Source organism: Microcebus murinus, chromosome 8 (genome assembly GCF_040939455.1).
Source record: "Microcebus murinus isolate Inina chromosome 8, M.murinus_Inina_mat1.0, whole genome shotgun sequence".
Taxonomy (NCBI): domain Eukaryota; kingdom Metazoa; phylum Chordata; class Mammalia; order Primates; family Cheirogaleidae; genus Microcebus; species Microcebus murinus.
In genome coordinates, this window is record NC_134111.1 from 71,396,455 (window position 1) to 71,415,035 (window position 18,581).

The 18,581-nt window shown below is 37.7% G+C and overlaps 1 protein-coding gene across 1 annotated transcript in view; it reads right to left on the reverse strand.

Annotated features, from left to right (window-relative positions):
* RFTN2 (raftlin family member 2) overlaps nucleotides 1-18,581 on the reverse strand; it is a 60,205-nt gene that overhangs the window by 37,457 nt on the left and 4,167 nt on the right. The window contains exons 2-3 of the mRNA XM_012777007.2: nucleotides 3,997-4,180; nucleotides 1,418-1,532 (exon numbers count right to left, since the gene is read on the reverse strand). Coding sequence (XP_012632461.1) covers nucleotides 1,418-1,532; nucleotides 3,997-4,180 — 299 coding nt within the window. The remainder of the gene's footprint in view (nucleotides 1-1,417; nucleotides 1,533-3,996; nucleotides 4,181-18,581) is intronic.

The window sequence follows — 18,581 nt, forward strand, 5'->3', positions numbered from 1 at the left end:
CTAAGGTAAGGCCGGGCACTCTGGGAGGCCAAGGCGGGCAGATTGCTTGAGGTCAGGAGTTCGAAACCAGCCTGAGCAAGAGCGAGACCCCATCCCCACTATAAATAGAAAGAAATTAATTGGCCAACTAATATATATAGAAAAAACTAGGCGTGCATGGTGGTGCATGCCTGTAGTCCTAGCTACTCAGGAGGCTGAGGCAGAAGGATTGCTTGAGCCCAGGAGTTTGAGGTTGCTGTGAGCTAGGCTGACACCATGGCACTCACTCTAGCCTGGGCAACAGAGTGAGACTCTGTCTCAAAAAAAAAAAACTAAGGTAAAATATACGTATATAATTTATCATATTTATCATTTTTTAGCATACAGGTCAATGGTAATAAATACATTTACTTCTTTCTTTTCTTTTCTTTTCTTTTCTTTCCTTTCTTCTTTCTTTCTTTCTTTCCCCATCCTCTCCCTCTCCTCTCTCCCCTTTCAATTATTTTCTTGGAATAGATTCCTAAAGAGGAGATTACTAGGTAATAAAATAAAACAGGATTTACAATTCTTCTTACCAAATAGATATTCAGGAACACTGTACTAATTTATTTATATTGCCAGTTGCAATATAAATGTTAACTTTTCTTAAAGTTTTGCCAATACTGGATTTAATGATTTTGATTTAGTTTCTCAGTTTAATTATGGTGAAGTATTAATTCTTGGTTTTTATTTACATTATGTAGCCTCTTCAGCCAAAAAACCCCCAAAACCAATTATTAGGTTAAAGCTGTTGCTAACTGTCCCCTGTTAATAATTATTTATATTTCCTTTTGTATTTGCTGTCCATGGACTCTGTCCATGTAAGAATGGCCATCACTTTAATGTATTTGTAGTCATTTCCTATACTGTATATTCTGAAAATGAATCTCCTATAGGCCACACTGGTTGCAGATTTCCCCTTGATGTTTTTTTAAGCTCAGTTTTCCTAGTACATGTTATATTTATATATTCAAACTCCTCAATCTATTCATAATTGAATATGTTTACTCTTCTGTTTTCATTTGTATTTTTTATATTTAAAAAATTACCTCTTTTTCTCACCTGAAATGTGTGGAATCTATTTTCTACAGAACAACTGCCCACTTTCCCAACAGCATTCATTAAGTAATGGTTATTCCTCCATTTTATTTCATCAGGTTTGTTACTAAACTTCTTAGATATGTTTAAATTTACTTCTGGGCATCTTCATTCTGTTTCATTGCCCTGTATTTCTATTTTTAACCTTGAATAATTTGGTACCAGTGCTATAATATGTTTTAAATTCTGGCAGAAAAAGTCACCTATCATTTCCCTGTTCTTTTTAAAGTAAAAAAGGAAATTGATGAAGAAATACCAAATGTTTCTCAACATCCTATGAAAAAATGCATACATTTAGTACCTTTTCTATCAGCTCTTTTGCTATGTCATTTGTTTGTGTCTCATAAATTAGAGGACATTCCTCAATCAGAAGCCTTGGGCGTCTTTGTCCACTGGGTACTGCTGAATGTTTCGGGCTGTAACAGAGAGAATATGTTCATGGTTGAGGCCAATTGCTGATTTTCACCCAATCTGCTCATGTGAAAATGAGTGAGCAACTTACAAATAAGGTCAAGGCAATCATTTTTTGTTATTTCAAGCCTGACGGCTATCTTTTTATATAAAAATATATGAAACACACATTAACTTCTATTAACTTAAATTTCCTAAATTTAAACTTTTATTAACTTAATTTCTAATTTAAAAAGAAAGAACAGCTTCATGTCTGTTTTAATGAAAATTATGAGAAATAGTTTTAGATCCTTGTTATCGCAATAAACACAAGTAAAAATCCTATTTAAATGCAGATAAATATTCTCCTTTTTCCTTTTTCTTCTTTTCTGATCTTTTTTCCTTGCTTATTCTTAGCCTTGTCAAGGCACTGCTAAGTCTATTTGAAGTAATTCTCAAAGCAGAAAAGATAATTTACACATGGTTGATAAGATTTGTATTAATAATTAGGACATAAGCATTGCTACTGTGCAAAAATGTCATATTTGTTTAGTAATGCTTGAACTAGTAAGTATCTGATGAAGCTTCCTAGTCTAGTGAAAGCTGAAGCCTGTATACACCCTGCCACAAATGTAGCAGACAGTGTCCTTTTAAAACCACACCTGGAATTGTTTAATGCCCTTTTCTTTTTCAATTTTCCTATTTTCTCAGTTTTCCTCTTATTTCATTTTTCCTTCTCTGCTTAGCTCTTTCAGTTAAAGTGATTATTGTTGTAACCAAAATGTCAAAAAAAAAAAATCAAAACAAAACTTTTTATCGGGTGGTGGGCAGGCGGGAGGGGGGAGGAGGAAAGGGGTGTATGCTTCCATAACGTGTGTGATGCACACCACCGGGGGATTGGACACGTGCGGGGAGGGAGGAGGGGCAGGGGCAATATTTGTAACCCTAAAAATATTTGTACCTCCATAATATGATGAAATAAAAAAAAGATATAAATATGATTCAAATAAAACCTCTAAGAGTAAAAAAAAATTTAAAAAAATACAGTGATTATTGTTGATCTATCACTATAAAGAGAAAACATAATTTTTACCTTGGTCTTTGAGATAGTTTTGATATACAGTCATGCGCTGCATAATAATGTTTTCATCAAAGATGGACCACATATATGATGGTGGTCCCATAAGATTATAATACTGTAATTTTACTGCACCTTTTCTATGTTTAGGTATGTTTTAATGAATGAATACTTACCATTGTGTTACTATTGCCTACAGTATTCAGTACAGGTTTGTAGCCTAGGAGCACTAGTAGTAGTCTACAGTATCTAGATTTGTGTAAATAGGCTCTATGTGTTCAGACAATGATAAAATCTCCTAAGGATGCATTTCTCTGACCGTATCCTCATCATTAAGTAATGTATTTTTATAGTTGAAGAGTTGTATAAAAAAATTTAACGTGTTAAGGCCGGACTTGGTGGTTCACTCCTGTAATCCTAGCACTTTAGGAAGCCAAGATGGGAGAACTGCTTGAGGGTGGGAGTTTGAGACCAGCCTGAGTAAGAGCAAGACCTTGTCTCTATAAAAAATAGAAAAATTAGGGGGGCATAGTGGCATGTGCCTGTAGTCCTAGCTACATGGGAGCTGAGGCAGGAGGATCACTCAAGTCCAGGAGTTTGAGGTTGCAGTGAGCTATGATGATACCACTGCACTCTAGCCCAGACAACAGAGCAAGACCTTGTCTCAAAAAACAACAACAACAACAAAAACAACCCCAAAAACCCACACACAAATTTAATGTGTTAATATAAGACATTGGTCTAGTTATTTTCATCCTTCCCTTGGAAAACAGCAACAGTATTTTACCATGAAACCTATAAATTTACAATCTAGGTTGGCAAAAATGGCTGTAGTACTGTTTGGAAAAGTAGCTATTAAAATGAAAAAAACCCACAATAGTTGGCTTTTAAATCCTATTTGGGGGAAAAAGCTGACAAGAGATCTATCCATTTGGAGAACTTGGTGTAGTAGGTGTTTCTGCTGTCAAAAGTTTTAGAATGTAGAGATAATTTCTGTTGCCACTATTAATAAAACAATATAGGACAGTGAGAGTGGACCTCATGGGTCTGGTCAGCACTTTCAGCCCAGTGACAGTACCTGTAGGTAACTGCTACTCTTTCATCTGCTAAAGCTGCTATAGGAGCTTCCAGGTGCCTCTTGAGTCTATTTTGCTTTCCCTTTGTTACTGACATCCTCACCTCGTACCTATTTGTCTGCAAGAAGCTAAAATCAATTAGCAGTTTTAAGGAAGGGGGTGTAAATTTTTGTACGTCAATCCAGGTTAAACTGCTGGAAAATTGCCTTAAACTAAAACCCTCAATTATTCTTTATTCTCCATCCTTTTGTTGAAATTTTCTTTTCTTTCAGACAAAGAAAACTGTCATTCACAACTCCCTTTTAGTATGACTGTTCTCTTGAGCACCATGCTTACCTTAATTTCACACGTGACAGCACCACCCTATATAGGTAACTTGCAGGGAGGTGTTTTCGCTGCACCACAGGTTGTATAACAGGATGAATAGCTCCAACGATATATCCTTTCAGATAATAATCCTCCACTTTTGTTACTATATCCAGAATTGAGTTTATCTTGATGACTTCTGGGTTTGATGAAGCTGAATTATCAAAAGTAAAGAGACATTTGCACATTCATAAGATTGAATTACACATTATTTCTATGTGTGATCATACTAATAGAAAAAATTCTCCATGAGTTAATCTCTAATAAAGTTATATTAACATGCATTACATATATTTTTAAACTCATTTCAGAGAAAAGGAAAAATGATCTTATAAACTGGTAGGTATATAACATTACCAATATGTCTTAAAGCAGAAATACAATGTCTTATACGTTTTTCTCAATTGTCAGGTTTATTTTTTAGGATTTGATTTGAGTGACTATTATTTCCATTAATAGATATTGAAGGCATATATAAGAGAAGCAATAATTTGAAGAGCCAATCATTTTTTTTATGACTGAACAAGATGAGGTGAATAATTTATTTTCTTTCTTTTTTTTTTTTTTTTTGAAACAAGAGTCTCACTTTGTTGCCCAGGCTAGAGTGAGTGCCATGGCGTCAGCCTAGCTCACAGCAACTTCAAACTCCCGGGCTCAAGCAATCCTCCAGCCTCAGCCTCCTGAGTAGCTGGGACTACAGGCATGCGCCACCATGCCAGGCTAATTTTTTTTTTATATATATATATTAGTTGGCCAATGAATTTCTTTCTATTTATAGTAGAGACAGGGTCTCACTCTTGCTCAGGTTGGTTTCAAACTCCTGACCCTCCCAGAGAGCTAGGATTACAGGCGTGAGCCACAGTGCCCAGCCGAATAATTTCTTAAAAATAAAATTCATACCAACCTAAAAATTAAATATGGGAGAATTGGCATTTGTTAAGCAGGAATTATCACGTGCTTTCTTATTTCCAACTACTTTTTTAGGAGCACTGTGTTTTAAGTTTATCTGGGAAGCTAAAAATACAATTTCTTATGGCACTGATATAAACACTTGAGTGAAGGTAATTGAAAAAGTGAAAGTATACAGAAGTTCTTTTTACTAAGTAAAAATTCTAAACGTAGATGAATTTTAAATCCAAAATTGACATTCAACTGAACCATCCCTCGAAAGAGGGCTAATCTGTAGAAACTATAGAATAGCACTATTTGTACAGACTTAAAATAGTAAAAGAGTATGTTATTTGGAAAAATATTCTTAATGTTCTAAGGGTATTGATTTAAATATCAACTTTGTTTTCTGTAATAATATTCTCATTTTATGGAAAACAATCAAGAATTGATATCTAAATACTAGACCTGCAATTTGATTACCTCTTAAGTAACAAAACATATGAAATTAATTCCAGGTTGGGGCATAGTTGACTGTTGGCCTTTTATGAGTGTGGTGAGTGGTGTCCAGCAAAGAACTGCTGTTGATTGTCTGAACAGGAAGGAGGTTAAGAAGCAGACGAGGAAGACGGGTCAGAGGATATCCCCTCCTCCCCTTACATTGACACCCACGTGATGGAACAGAAATCCACCATCAGTGGCTATTCACATCAACTTCTCAAACTAAAATAAAGCACTCAACAGAAAAGCTATATAAGCCAGGATGAATCCATTTCCTCCAATTTTCAACCTATTTTGGATTTAAACTAATATTTTACTTACAATATATTTTCTTCATCATTATGAATAGGAATGGAAACAAAGAGAATGATCCTGGACTTGGAAGAAACAGCTGGGCTTCCTTGTAAACAGCCCTGCTTGGTTGTGTGATTCATTTGGTTTTACTCTTCAGTATTTTGACTACCAACTCCGATTTCTAAGCAAACAAACTGAAAAGCTACGAAATAAAATGGAACAAACTCTTAAGACTAAGGAATTAAACATAATCTAAACCTATTGTTAGAACTATAATATAATCCTACAAAATTTTAAAGAAAATTGCAGTCTTTTAATGGATCTTGCATTGCTTACTGCAGAAAGTGGAAATGCTTTAGCATGATACAAAAGAATCATCATACTTTGGACCCTGCCTGTTGATTCAGCCTACAGTCTTGTCAGCTTTTAACTGGTATGTCATGCTTTAGCAAACTTGCAGTTTCTGAACCTGTCAGTCTTGTTTCATGTCACCAGGCTTTTATTTCCTTTCCTGTTCCCCCAGCCTGAGTGCTGAGTCCTTCTTCTGTGCTGCACACACTTCTACTAGTGCCCTTATCAGATATTATGGTCATCTGTTTATATGTCTGTCTTGGCTGTTAGACTGAGAATTCCTGAAGGGTGAGGAACCTCCCTCATTCATGTCTATGCCTAGCATGTTCCTTGGGTCACTTACGTTAAACTGGAAATACTGATCATAAGGGAATTAAGGGTGAAATTACTGCATAAAAGAGAGCAAGCAATCAAGGCTAGCTAGTAGAAATAAAGCAAGTTAGGTTCGTAAGTTCAGGAACAACTGTGTGGGTTATCCAGGCCTTGTACAAGAGAGATAAAACAAGGAAAAAACACAGGCAGTGATGTGGAACTAATTTTTAATTTTTTTGATCATAACAGTGAGGGTGGTCAAGAACATAGTGAGAATCTAAGCAAGTAGAGTTAAAGGTCATATTCACTTCAGAAGCCTCTACCATAAGGCTCCACCTTATGTTCCTTATGCCTTAAGTCTTGTCATGGAGTCATGGTGACACCACTGCTCTTTAGCCTGGGCAACAGAATGAGACCCTGTCTCAAAAAACAAAAGACAACAACGATGAAATCCAAAAACACAAAGTGTGAGAGAAGTATGATTTAATATATGTTCATTTATGGAGGAGAGGGAAGCCCGGGGGACTTTAGCTGACCACAAACTAACATAAGCTAATAGTTAATCTAATGTAATCACTGGCCACCTGAAAGAAAACTGCCTCCACAAGAAGGAGGCTCACTGAATTCTGTGCTGAGCAGACCATTATTGGTATATTCCTTGCTTTAGTATCCATCACTAGATAAATAATAATAATTAGAATATACTAGTATATTCATTTAAATATCTTGCTTAATATATGCCTCCCCCACCAGAATGAAAGCTCTATGAAGGAAGGGGGATATTCACTGCCATATCCCTATACCTTAGAACACTGCCTAGCACATAGATGTTCAATTACTGTCTGTTGAATGAGTAAGTGAATTGTGCTCAATTTAGTGGCCAAATTAGACACAGACAATAACAAACTGGAGTACATTCAAAAGAAAGTGCTCAGGATAGTGAGGGGTCTGGAAATCCTGCCAGATGTCTTCAACTCTCTGCAAAATAATACACGAGGAACAGGACACTATCTGGATATATCTGAGGGCTGTCACACGGAAGAGGCTGGCAGGTGTGACACTGACTAAGCAATGGAAGAGTCAGTTATACAGAGGAATATTCACCCAAACTGCAGGTTGGCAGGACAGAGTTGGGCTCTGACATGATCATTTAAAAAATATCTATTTGTATGGTAAACAAAAATGGCAAAAAAAAAAAAAAGAGGGGAAAGAAATTTTTGTTCTACTTAACTAGAAGGCAGACTGCCAGCAACCTCAAAAATCTAGTACAAATAACCCCTCACCTTACAAAAAAGAAGTTCTTTTTCCATCCACTTTTTCCTTAAGAAAGGCATGGAGTCACCTACCCTCACCCCTCTTAACGAAGTGCTTGTTGAACTGGGGTCGTGTTTTCCAAACTTCAGTCATTTGAGTACATTTTCACACTTTCGGTTTTATCTAAATACCACCTGTACTTCCATATCCTTACATTTTTCTTTTAATTTCTTTTTAGGCAAAATAAATTTATTTCTAAAAGAATTTATTAAAGCCAGAATCCTTTACCATAAATAAAAAGCTGTCATATAAATAAATACAATGAAAAGAAAATTTATTGAATTGCCAAAAACTCGGAGCCACAAGTCTACTCTTTTTTGTTTGTTTATTTTTGAGACAGAGTCTCGCTTTGTTGCCCAGGCTAGAGTGAGTGCCATGGCGTCAGCCTAGCTCACAGCAACCTCAAACTCCTGGGCTCAAGCAATCCTGCTGTCTCAGCCTCCCGAGTAGCTGGGACTACAGGCATGCGCCACCATGCTCGGCTAATTTTTTCTATATATTTTTAGTTGTCCAGCTAATTTCTTTCTATTTTTAGTAGAGATGGGGTCTTGCTCTTGCTCAGGCTGGTTTCAAACTTCTGACCTAAATCAATCTGCCCGCCTCGGCCTCCCAGAGTGCTAGGATTACAGGCGTGAGCTACTGGTGCACGGCCTACTCTTTTTTTGTTGAAAAGGAAAATTAGACATTAGAAAGGAGTTGAAGCCATATTGACTCCAAACTGATTGGAAGGCTTAAAAGGAATTGAAAGGAGTATACCACTTTCTGTCTATAAGATCCAATATTATTTAATTCTGTGTCTGTGTATACAACCTAAGAGCATCACATATCTGATGCCAAGTCATTTGGTAGAAGCTTCGAGACCCACTGGATTCAAAGTAGCAAGTACACAATGATAATAGCAAAAGAGACAGATGACATTAGAAGGAATAAATGAATTACAAAACTAGATAAAAGAACTATAAAAACATTACAGTCTGGCCGGGCGTGGTGGCTCACGCCTGTAATCCTAGCACTCTGGGAGGCCTAGGTGGGTGGATCGCTCAAGGTCAAGAGTTCGAAACCAGCCTGAGCGAGACCCCGTCTCTACCAAAAATAGAAAGAAATCAATTGACTAACTAAAAATATATATACAAAAAATTAGCCGGGTATGGTGGCACATGCCTGTAGTCCCAGCTGAGCAACAAAGTGGGCAAAAAAGTGAGACTCTGTCTCAAAAATAAATAAATAAATAATAAAACAAAACAAACATTACAGTCTGAGGCCACTTAAAGGGCTTTACATATGTCATTAGTCCAAATTGATAATGATAATGAATTCCCACTTCATTCTATGATTTCAGAACATGGTTTTCTAAGGAAGAGTTATGTAACATGTTAAATAATCACCATGAAGATAGCTATAATAGAATGAAATTGATGCTTAAGGAGGTTTCCATTCAGGTAGAGAATGTATTTCTAAGGAACCCCTCGTCTCTGGTGATGTCAGAGAAATTTTGTGTCAATGGACTTAATATTGCTTTTCTGGTCTAATTCACATTCTTTTGCACTCTCAATAAAGTAAGGGTATTGTCTTACAGCTCTACTAAAAAGAAATTTTGTTTTGTTTTGTTTTGTTTTGTCTTGTTTTTTTGAGACAGAGTCTCGCTGTGTTGCCTGGGCTAGAGTGCCGTGGCGTAGGCCTAGCTCACAGCAACCTCAAACTCCTGGGCTCAAGCAATCCTCCTGCTTCAGCCTCCTGAGTAGCTGGGACTATAGGCATGTGCCACCATGCCCGGCTAATTTTTTCTATATATTTTTAGTTAGCCAATTAATTTCTTTCTATTTTTAGTAGAGACGGGGTCTCACTCTTGCTCAGGCTGGTTTCGAACTCCTGACATTGAGTGATCCACCTGCCTCAGCCTCCCAGAGTGCTAGGATTATGAGAGTGCTAGTATTACAGGCGTGAGCCACCGCACCCGGCCTCTAAAGAAATGTTAATGCAAGAAACATACACACATATATAGACACACACAGTAGTTTCAGAAGAAATTATGAACTGAGAAATCCAGAAAAGTTATAAAGGAAGAAAAATATACTGTACATCAGTACCAATACACATATTTTAACATAAACTTATATAAAGATCATATTTGTTTTGAGCCTACTGCTTTACATTAATTATTCAAGTGTTTCAAGTGTGCATGCTCTACTATCTGGAGATCTGTGTCTTTTGATAAATACTTAGCACCCAGTATAGAGATGACAGTTATTATGGTAAATACAAGTACTTTTAAAAGACCAACTGAATGAAAATTTGGATGTAACATTAACACATTCAATTAACAGAGCTCCAGGGTGCTCATGGAGCACTGCTTTAGGAAATAGATTCTAGGACCAGACTGTCTGGATCCCAATTCCAGCTATGCTATTTACTAGCCTGGGAAGATAATTCATTCCATATCCCTTGGTTTCCTCATCTGCAAAATGAGAATAATAATAAAATCTACCTTATATGGTTAGGATGATTAAATAAATTAATATTTGTTCCTAGAAATTATCTGGCATCTAGTAAGCGCTGTAACAACTGTTGGTTACTTTGTTAAGTAAGGTCCTTCTCTGTGGAAAGAGAGGGAGCACTCTATTCTAAGAGCATGAGGCTCTGGAAGCAAATTGCCTGGGTTCAAATCCTGGTTATGGTGTTTACTAGGTATGTGATCTGGAACAAGTTACTTTACCTCTCTGAAACAGGGATAAATAATAGTACTACTATTAACTTCACAGAGTTGCTGTGATAGCAACTGTAAAACATAAGCCCAGGACCTGGCACAAAGTAAACACTCAAATAAACATCAGCGATTTGTCCATTTGTTGCTGGTCCAGCTCTGAGGGGATCATTTCAAATGAAGTTGTCCTTAGAGATAAGTCATTGTTGGTTTAAATAATCTACAGGAAGAAGATCATTGTAGGGATATGGATATATTCTAAAAACAAGGGCTGGCTTCCAAACTGCAGAAGTCTATATTAGAGGCCCTTAACTCACCCTGTAGATCATGAGTCCCTTGTTCACACTCCAGAGCAGGGATCTCTAACTCACATTGACTTATTACACTGAGTCCCTGACTCAAATGCCTATAGGTACCAGGCTGATAAAGCAAAAAAGGGAAACTGCAGGACCTGGAGAACACGCAAAGGCTCATCCAAAGAGTGCAGCAGCCTCAGGCCCAGTGCTGCCATGTGGAGATGTGGGCCCAGGTCATTGGATCTTCTAATTTTTAAGAAACTCCTCCAGAACTATATTCTTATGTAATATCTCCCAGGTTTAAAAAGCAACATTCAAGTAAAACCTATCTGAAGGCTGAATATGGCCCATGTCTCACTGGTTTGTAACTTCTGCTCTAGGTCACCCCAGAGAGTCTGTAGACCAGAGACTGCCCAGGTCTGGGTCAGGCCACCTAGATCATCTTAGACCATGTTCAGCATCTTAGGATGCAGAAAAAGTGATCCAATTCTTCCTTATTACTAGGGATGGGAGAATGAGGATGATAGAAGTTGTCCTGCTTATTGAGACACTTCTGTGAATAATAGACACTGGGACTTGCTCTAAGCATGCCATCATTCAAGAAAGGTAAACCCAGGAGCAAAAAGAGGAACAACAAATGTGGGAATTTTGTTGAGAACTTCCTTTCAAGTAATTCCCCCAACTCTTAACAATGTTAAATTTAAACTGTGCTGAAATGAGACTGGAAGGCTGTTAGGAACTTGTTATGTATTCAAACCTGATACACAGAGATGTGAGGGGGAGAGCTGGGCATATAGAGTGAAGAATTTTCATCAGTGCTCACAGAGTGAATACTTATTTCTCCATGATAGGCTCAGTGTTTCAGGCTAAGTTTTTGATTTGATATTCTTATACTGGGGCAGTAATATCAGAGGCTCTATTACTTTTTTTTTTTTTTTTTTTTTTTTTTTGAGACAGAGTCTCGCTTTGTTATCCAGGCTAGAGTGAGTGCCGTGGCGTCAGCCTGGCTCACAGCAACCTCAAACTCCTGGGCTCAAGCAATCCTCCTGCCTCAGCCTCCCACGTAGCTGGGACTACAGGCATGTGCCACCATGCCCGGCTAATTTTTTATATATATATCAGTTGGCCAATTAATTTCTTTCTATTTATAGTAGAGACGGGGTCTCGCTCTTGCTCAGGCTGGTTTTGAACTCCTGACCTTGAGCAATCCGCCCGCCTCGGCCTCCCAAGAGCTAGGATTACAGGCGTGAGCCACAGCACCCGGCCTCTATTACTTTTTAAACACAGGAAATTAATGGGGAGGTGGTGGTTGTTTTGGCTAGAATTTGAGCAGCACAGGCGGATAGCGGCAGCTGCAAGCCGCCTTAGCTCCCCGACCACCAGCAGTTCTTTCTCAGTTCTTTGGGGGAAGGAACAAATGGTGTTGTTTACAGCTTTAATGGGTGTGGTTGGTTACTGTTAAATTGATACTACATAATTTGTAAAAAGCTTTATTATACCTTAGAAGGCTATTGTGAGAAATTCATGAAAGAAAGCATTTTGCAATTACTTTGAAAACTGTGCAAAGTGGATCTTATTATTAAAATTAATGGACAGCTTATTTTGAATAAAGACCTGATCAAAGAGGCAGTGAGAAACACGAAAAAAAAATTAAATTAAATTAAAACATGCTGAAGGTTAAGCAACCTTCTTTTATTTATTCTTATAGTTTCTAAAATAAAATATCACAGACTTTTTAATGCCCTTTTGCTTAAAAGCTTCATAGACAAAAATTTTAAAAATGGAAAAAGTCACATATCAGTATAAAGCTAAGAATTTGTTCAATGTTAAAAATTTTCCTCTGATGATGTAACTCTATGAAAATAGTTCAAGATGTACATATGTTTTTCCACCAATTTACCTCTGAAGATTGGTATATATTTTTGAAATGTTTATGAAACAGTGTTTCCTCAGATAAAAATACAACCTTCAAACATTAGCAATTAATTTTACCACATTTTCAAAGGGGAATAGACTGTCAATCTTCATATTATATCTGGCAATTATAGTAAAAAGTAATAATATATACCAAGCATGTACTTTATGCCAGGCACTATGCGAAGTGCTTTACATGCCAATTTGTAATTAATCCTTATGAAAATCCTATAAGGTAGATATTAACATTATTCTCAGATGAAGAAACTCAGAAAGAGAGTATTAGGTAACTTGCCCAAATTGCTAGTAAGTGTTGAGGCTGTGATTGAACCCTGAAAGAATGACTCCAGAGCCAGTACACTCTAGTACCTATAGGAAAGTAAAACTTCATTGATTTGGATCAAATCAATTCAGAATTTGTGAAAAATTCAGACATGAGCTTGATTAAAGCTTTTAGACTATGATAAATTATTAAGCAATTTAATGTATGGATATTAAAAGGAGTACATGATTTACTTATCAAAATGTTTTCAATAACTTTGAAATATAAACTACTATATAAATAATATCTGAATTGTGTTATCTTTTGTGTTCAATGAAAGCTGCCATCTTCGTGGTCACTCAATATATTTAATTGAAGTAATACGGCTGCAGTTTTTAAATACAGTAAAACTCTACTGAGCTATATAGTTCATTATTACCAGTAGAAAGATCAAATTATGACCATTTCAAACTCCTGCAGTCTTACGTTTCACTGCTGTCTCCTTCATATGCTACACTCCTGCTATTCTATTTTATTCATAGTTTCCAGACAGATCATAGAATTTTTTCTCACTTCTGAGTATTTGTATATTTTGTCTTTCAGCCTGGTTTGCCTTATCCTTACTCACTTTCTACTGGGTCTGCTTTCTTAAAAAATCTTTTTTCGGGGTGTGGGGATGGGGATAGAAAGGTAACATACAAAAGAAAAAAAGCACAAAACATACTTAAAGCTACCAACACTAGGGTGACCACCTTCACTCAAAAACTAGAAAATGCCCAGTCTGGTAGAAGTCATAACTTCTCCTTCCCCTTTGTACTACCTTGACTTTTGTGATAATCACTTTCTTGCTCTTATTTGCAGTTTACTACCCAAGAATGCAGCCCTAAAACACTATAGTTCAGTTTGCTTTTTCGAGCTATATAAAGGGTATCTATCATATGGCATATACTTTTGTGTGTGTCTTCCCTGAACATTAAGCTATAAGATTCATCTTGAGCAGCTCCTCCACTTTCACTGCAGTGTAGTAGGGATTGGCAAACTATGGCTTGGGGCCTGTTTTGTCACATGGATTTTAACATGCATATTTCTGATTACTAATGAGGTTTCATGCAGTTTCATACATCTATTGGCCATTTGGATTTTCCATTTTGTGAACAGCCTGTCCAAGTTCCTTGTCCATTTTTCTGTTGGGTTGTCTTTTCCTTATTGATTTGTAGTTGTATTTTATATATTCTGGATTCAAGCCTTTGCGTAGGCCCCATTATTTTTTTCTTTTGAGATAGTGTCTTCCTCTGTTGCCCTGGCTAGGGTGCAGTGGTGTCATCACAGCTCACTGCAACTTCAAACTCCAGGGCTCACGTGATCCTCCTGCGTCAGCCTCCTGAGTAGCTGGGACTACAGGCACGTGCCACCATGCCTGGCTAATTTTTCCTTTTTTTAGAGACAGGGTCTCATTCTTGCTCAGGCTGGTCTCCAACTCCTGAGCTCAAGCAATCCTCCCCTCTCAGCTTCCCAGAGTGCTAGGATTACAAGAGTGAGCCACCGTGCCAGCCCCATTCATTCTTTAGATCTCAGATGAGGAGGCACTTCTTCTAAGGTGCCTTTCTGGATCCCATCAGGGTGAGAGGCTTTTCTTTCTGTTTCTATAACTCCTATACAACCATCACAGTGTGTAGTGAACAAATTGTAACTACATGTTTACTTATCAGTTTCCCTCACTAGGATGCTCAGTAGAATCCTCCCAGAGTGCTAGGATTATAGCCATGAGCCACCATGCTTAGCCTGATTTTTTAATGCATTCTTTGCAGTGCTGCATCCTCATTCTTCTTGAAAATTCTCATTTAAAATTATTCACTTCTTGGCTTGGCAAGGTGACTCATGCTTATAATCATAGCACTCTGGAAGACCAACGCGGGAAGACCACTTGAGGTCTGGAGTTGGAGACCATCCTGAGCAAGAGTGAGACCCTGTCTCTACAAAAAATAGAAAAAAATCAGCTGGGTGTGGTGCGTGCCTGTAGTCCCAGCTACTTGGAAGGCTGAGGCAGGAGGATCACTTGAGCCCAGGAGTTTGAGGTTGCAATTAGCTATGATGACACCACTGCACTCTAGCTGGGAGACAGAGCAAGACCCTGTCTCAAAATATAAAATAAAATAAAATAAAATAATTCACTTTTTGCTTTTTGAAACCCTCCCCTTCCTTGTGTTCTCTCTACTACACAGTCCTGATTGCTTTCGGTCTCTGTCATTTTTATTGAGTTGTCCTTATTATGGTTATACCCAAGAACTCAGCACAGGATACTTGTGCTCTGCCTCTATTCCCTTTCTTAAAGACTCTATCTCTTTCAATTCCTCCTTGAAATCACTAGAACTATGCATCTATAACTGCCTCTACTAGGATATGCCACTGCCACTTTAAATGCAACAGGCCTGTAATGGGATTGCTTTTTAACCACACACCGACTCCCTTTGGGATGCCCCTGCATCTGTAAAAGGCATCATTATTTCCATAGTCACTCAGGCTCAGAACTGGGAAGTCATCCTGGATTCCTCATTCTTTCTGTGCCTTCATATTCAGCCAGTCACAGCTAATAAGTTCCTCTGTTGTAACATCTGTTATATCTACCCCTTGCATCCCATTCTTGCTGCCTGTCACCTGTAGGTCCTTGTCATCATTAGCCTTGACCATTACAAGCAGTCTTCCAACTTTGCTCCTTGCCTCCATCTCTCCTCACTGCAATCCCACATTACTCTTCTTAAAACACTTCTTTGCACCTATCAACTATTCATTCAAAAGCTTTTGTTTTTTTAGAGAAAAGGTGAATTATGGTATATTCATATCATAAATGTAAGGAGCAGTTAGAAGAACAAGGCACATTTGTAAGAACTGATATAAAAGGATTTTGCAAAGTATGTATAAAAAATCCCATTGCTGGGCATCTACCCAAATGATCCAGTGACACTCTACAAAAAAGACACCTGCACTCGAATGTTTATAGCAGCACAATTCATAATTGCAAGGCTGTGGAAACAGCCCAAGTGCCCATCAATCCAAGAATGGATTAATAAAATGTGGTATATGTATACCATGGAGTACTATTCAGCTCTAAGAAACAATGGTGATATAGCACATCTTATATTTTCCTGGTTAGAGCTGGAACCCATACTACTAAGTGAAGTATCCCAAGAATGGAAAAACAAGCACCAGATATATTCTCCAGAAAACTGGTATTAACTGAGTAGCACCTAAGCGGACACATAGGTACTACAGTAATAGGGTATTGGGCAGGTGGGAGGGGGGAGGGGGGCGGGTATATACATACATAATGAGTGAGATGTGCACCATCTGGGGGATGGTCATGAAGGAGACTCAGACTTTTGGGGGGAGGGGGGGAAATGGGCATTTATTGAAACCTTAAAATCTGTACCCCCATAATATGCCAAAATAAAAAAAAAAAAAAAAAGGTACAGAGCAATATTTGTACTATTATCCCATTTGTGGGCACATTAGGGAGGAAGCAGACGCATACGTATAAAACAGAATTGTCAAATTCAAACACCTTTGGAAGTAAACTAGAAGCTTCAGGACAGGTAAAAGAGCCTGAGAAGGATGACATGGCCTCACTTTAAAGTATTAAATTGCAGAAAATTTTAAGAGGAATCTAATGTTAAATCTCTATGGGTGTGGAGGGGTAAGGAATATGGGAATCTGCAAGGCCAAAGGCCTTTAAATCTATCAATCCTACATAGAATTGAGCATTAACTCTCTAAGTAAGCCAGGACCTTCCTGTACTCCATTTATTCCCAGCCTTATTTTCTGCTTCTCCCCTACAAAACCTTCTTTAGCTCACTGCTCTGTGCATTAGCCTCTGCAGATGCCTCAACCTCGTAATCTTTTTCTGTTTATCTAAGTCCTACTTTTTCTTCAAGGGTTAATTAAAGTCCTAACTCAAGTTCCAACTGATCCTACTCAAAATTGATTTCTCCTTTTTCTGATACTTCTTGTAGCACACCATTTCCTTGTATTGTAATTTTTCATTCACTCATTCAACAAAATATATTGACCATGGCTCATATGCCAAATACTGTGCTAGGCACAGGGCATACAAAGATGTATTAGATATAGTTCCTGACCTTGAAAAGTTTAATGATCTTGTGAAGTTTGACCAAGTAGTATATAAGATATTTGAGGGCAGAAACTGTCTTATTCCTCTTTATATTTCTAGTACTAATCAGCATCTTCTACTGAATGCACATATATTCTATATCTATTGCTATTAATAGTGATGATCAAAGACAAAAAGAGTTTGTTCTTCTAACAACAGTGAAGCAATCTAGAGGCTAGCAAAATTTTACTCAATATGTAATTCTACTAGGAATTCAAATAAGGAAGCTATCATCTATCCTTTTTTTTTTTTTTTTTTTTTTTTTTTGAGACAGAGTCTCGCTTTGTTGCCTAGGCTAGAGTGAGTGCCATGGCGTCAACCTAGCTCACAGCAACCTCAAACTCCTGGGCTCAAGCAATCCTTCTGTCTCAGCCTCCCAAGTAGCTGGGACTACAGGCATGAGCCACCATGCCCAGCTAATTTTTTTTTTATATATATTAGTTGGCCAATTAGTTTCTTTCTATTTATAGTAGAGACGGGGTCTCGCTCTTGCTCAGGCTGGTTTCAAACTCCCGACCTCGAGCAATCCACCCGCCTCAGCCTCCCAGAGAGCTAGGATTACAGGCGTGAGCCACCGCGCCCGGCTATCATCTATCCTTTTGGTGGGTTTTTAGTCTTTTTACTCATAAAGTCTTTTTACTCATAAAGCTATAAATGCTCTAAAAATCCCTAAGGCTATTATTATTCAGATTGTTTTCTGGGATTGAACAAGGAGGTAAACTAACCCTTTTGCATCATTTGCAGAGTTAATTTAACTTTTCCTTAAGAAATTCTATAATAACCACTCATACATATGCCATATACTCTCATAAACATGCATATACATAGACAGTCTATAAGAAATCTCTAGACAATTTCAGATTTTCACTGATAAGCAAGAGTCAAAAGCTGCAATTTGGACTCTTGTGTTAGAAAAAAGCTGTTAATGAGTTGTCACTTTATCATAATATGGCTATATAGAAATCATTGCTATATAATAACCCAGAAAAACATATCACAAAAATTGTACTGAAACCTCACTAGCGCAGTTGATAGACTTGTAACAAGGCTCCAGAAAAATTCAACTTACATGGATGAGACTTTAAGTTTCTTGAAAGAAAGAGTTATATTTTTTATTTCTTTTACAGTCCCTAAGATACCCAGCATAGCAGTGTACACAGGAACTACTACAAAAACATATGTCAAGTTATAGTTGAACTCTTGAAGTGAACATATAAATAACCAATAATTAATTACTATCTACTAGAGGGGAAAAGAAGGAATTATTTTAATGACCTCAACAGGTTTGGTCAAAAGTTTCCTGCAAAAGCTGGGTTTAAAGGAGGAAAGATGGCCGGGCATAGTGGCTCACGCCTGTAATCCTAGCACTCTGGGAGGCTGAGGCGGGCAGACTGCTCGAGGTCAGGAGTTTGAAACCAGCCTGAGCAAGAGTGAGACCCCGTTTCTATTATAAATAGAAAGAAATTAATTGGCCAACTAATATATATATAGAAAAAATCAGCTGGGCATGGTGGCGCATGGCTGTAGTCCCAGGTACTCGGGAAGCTGAGGCAGCAG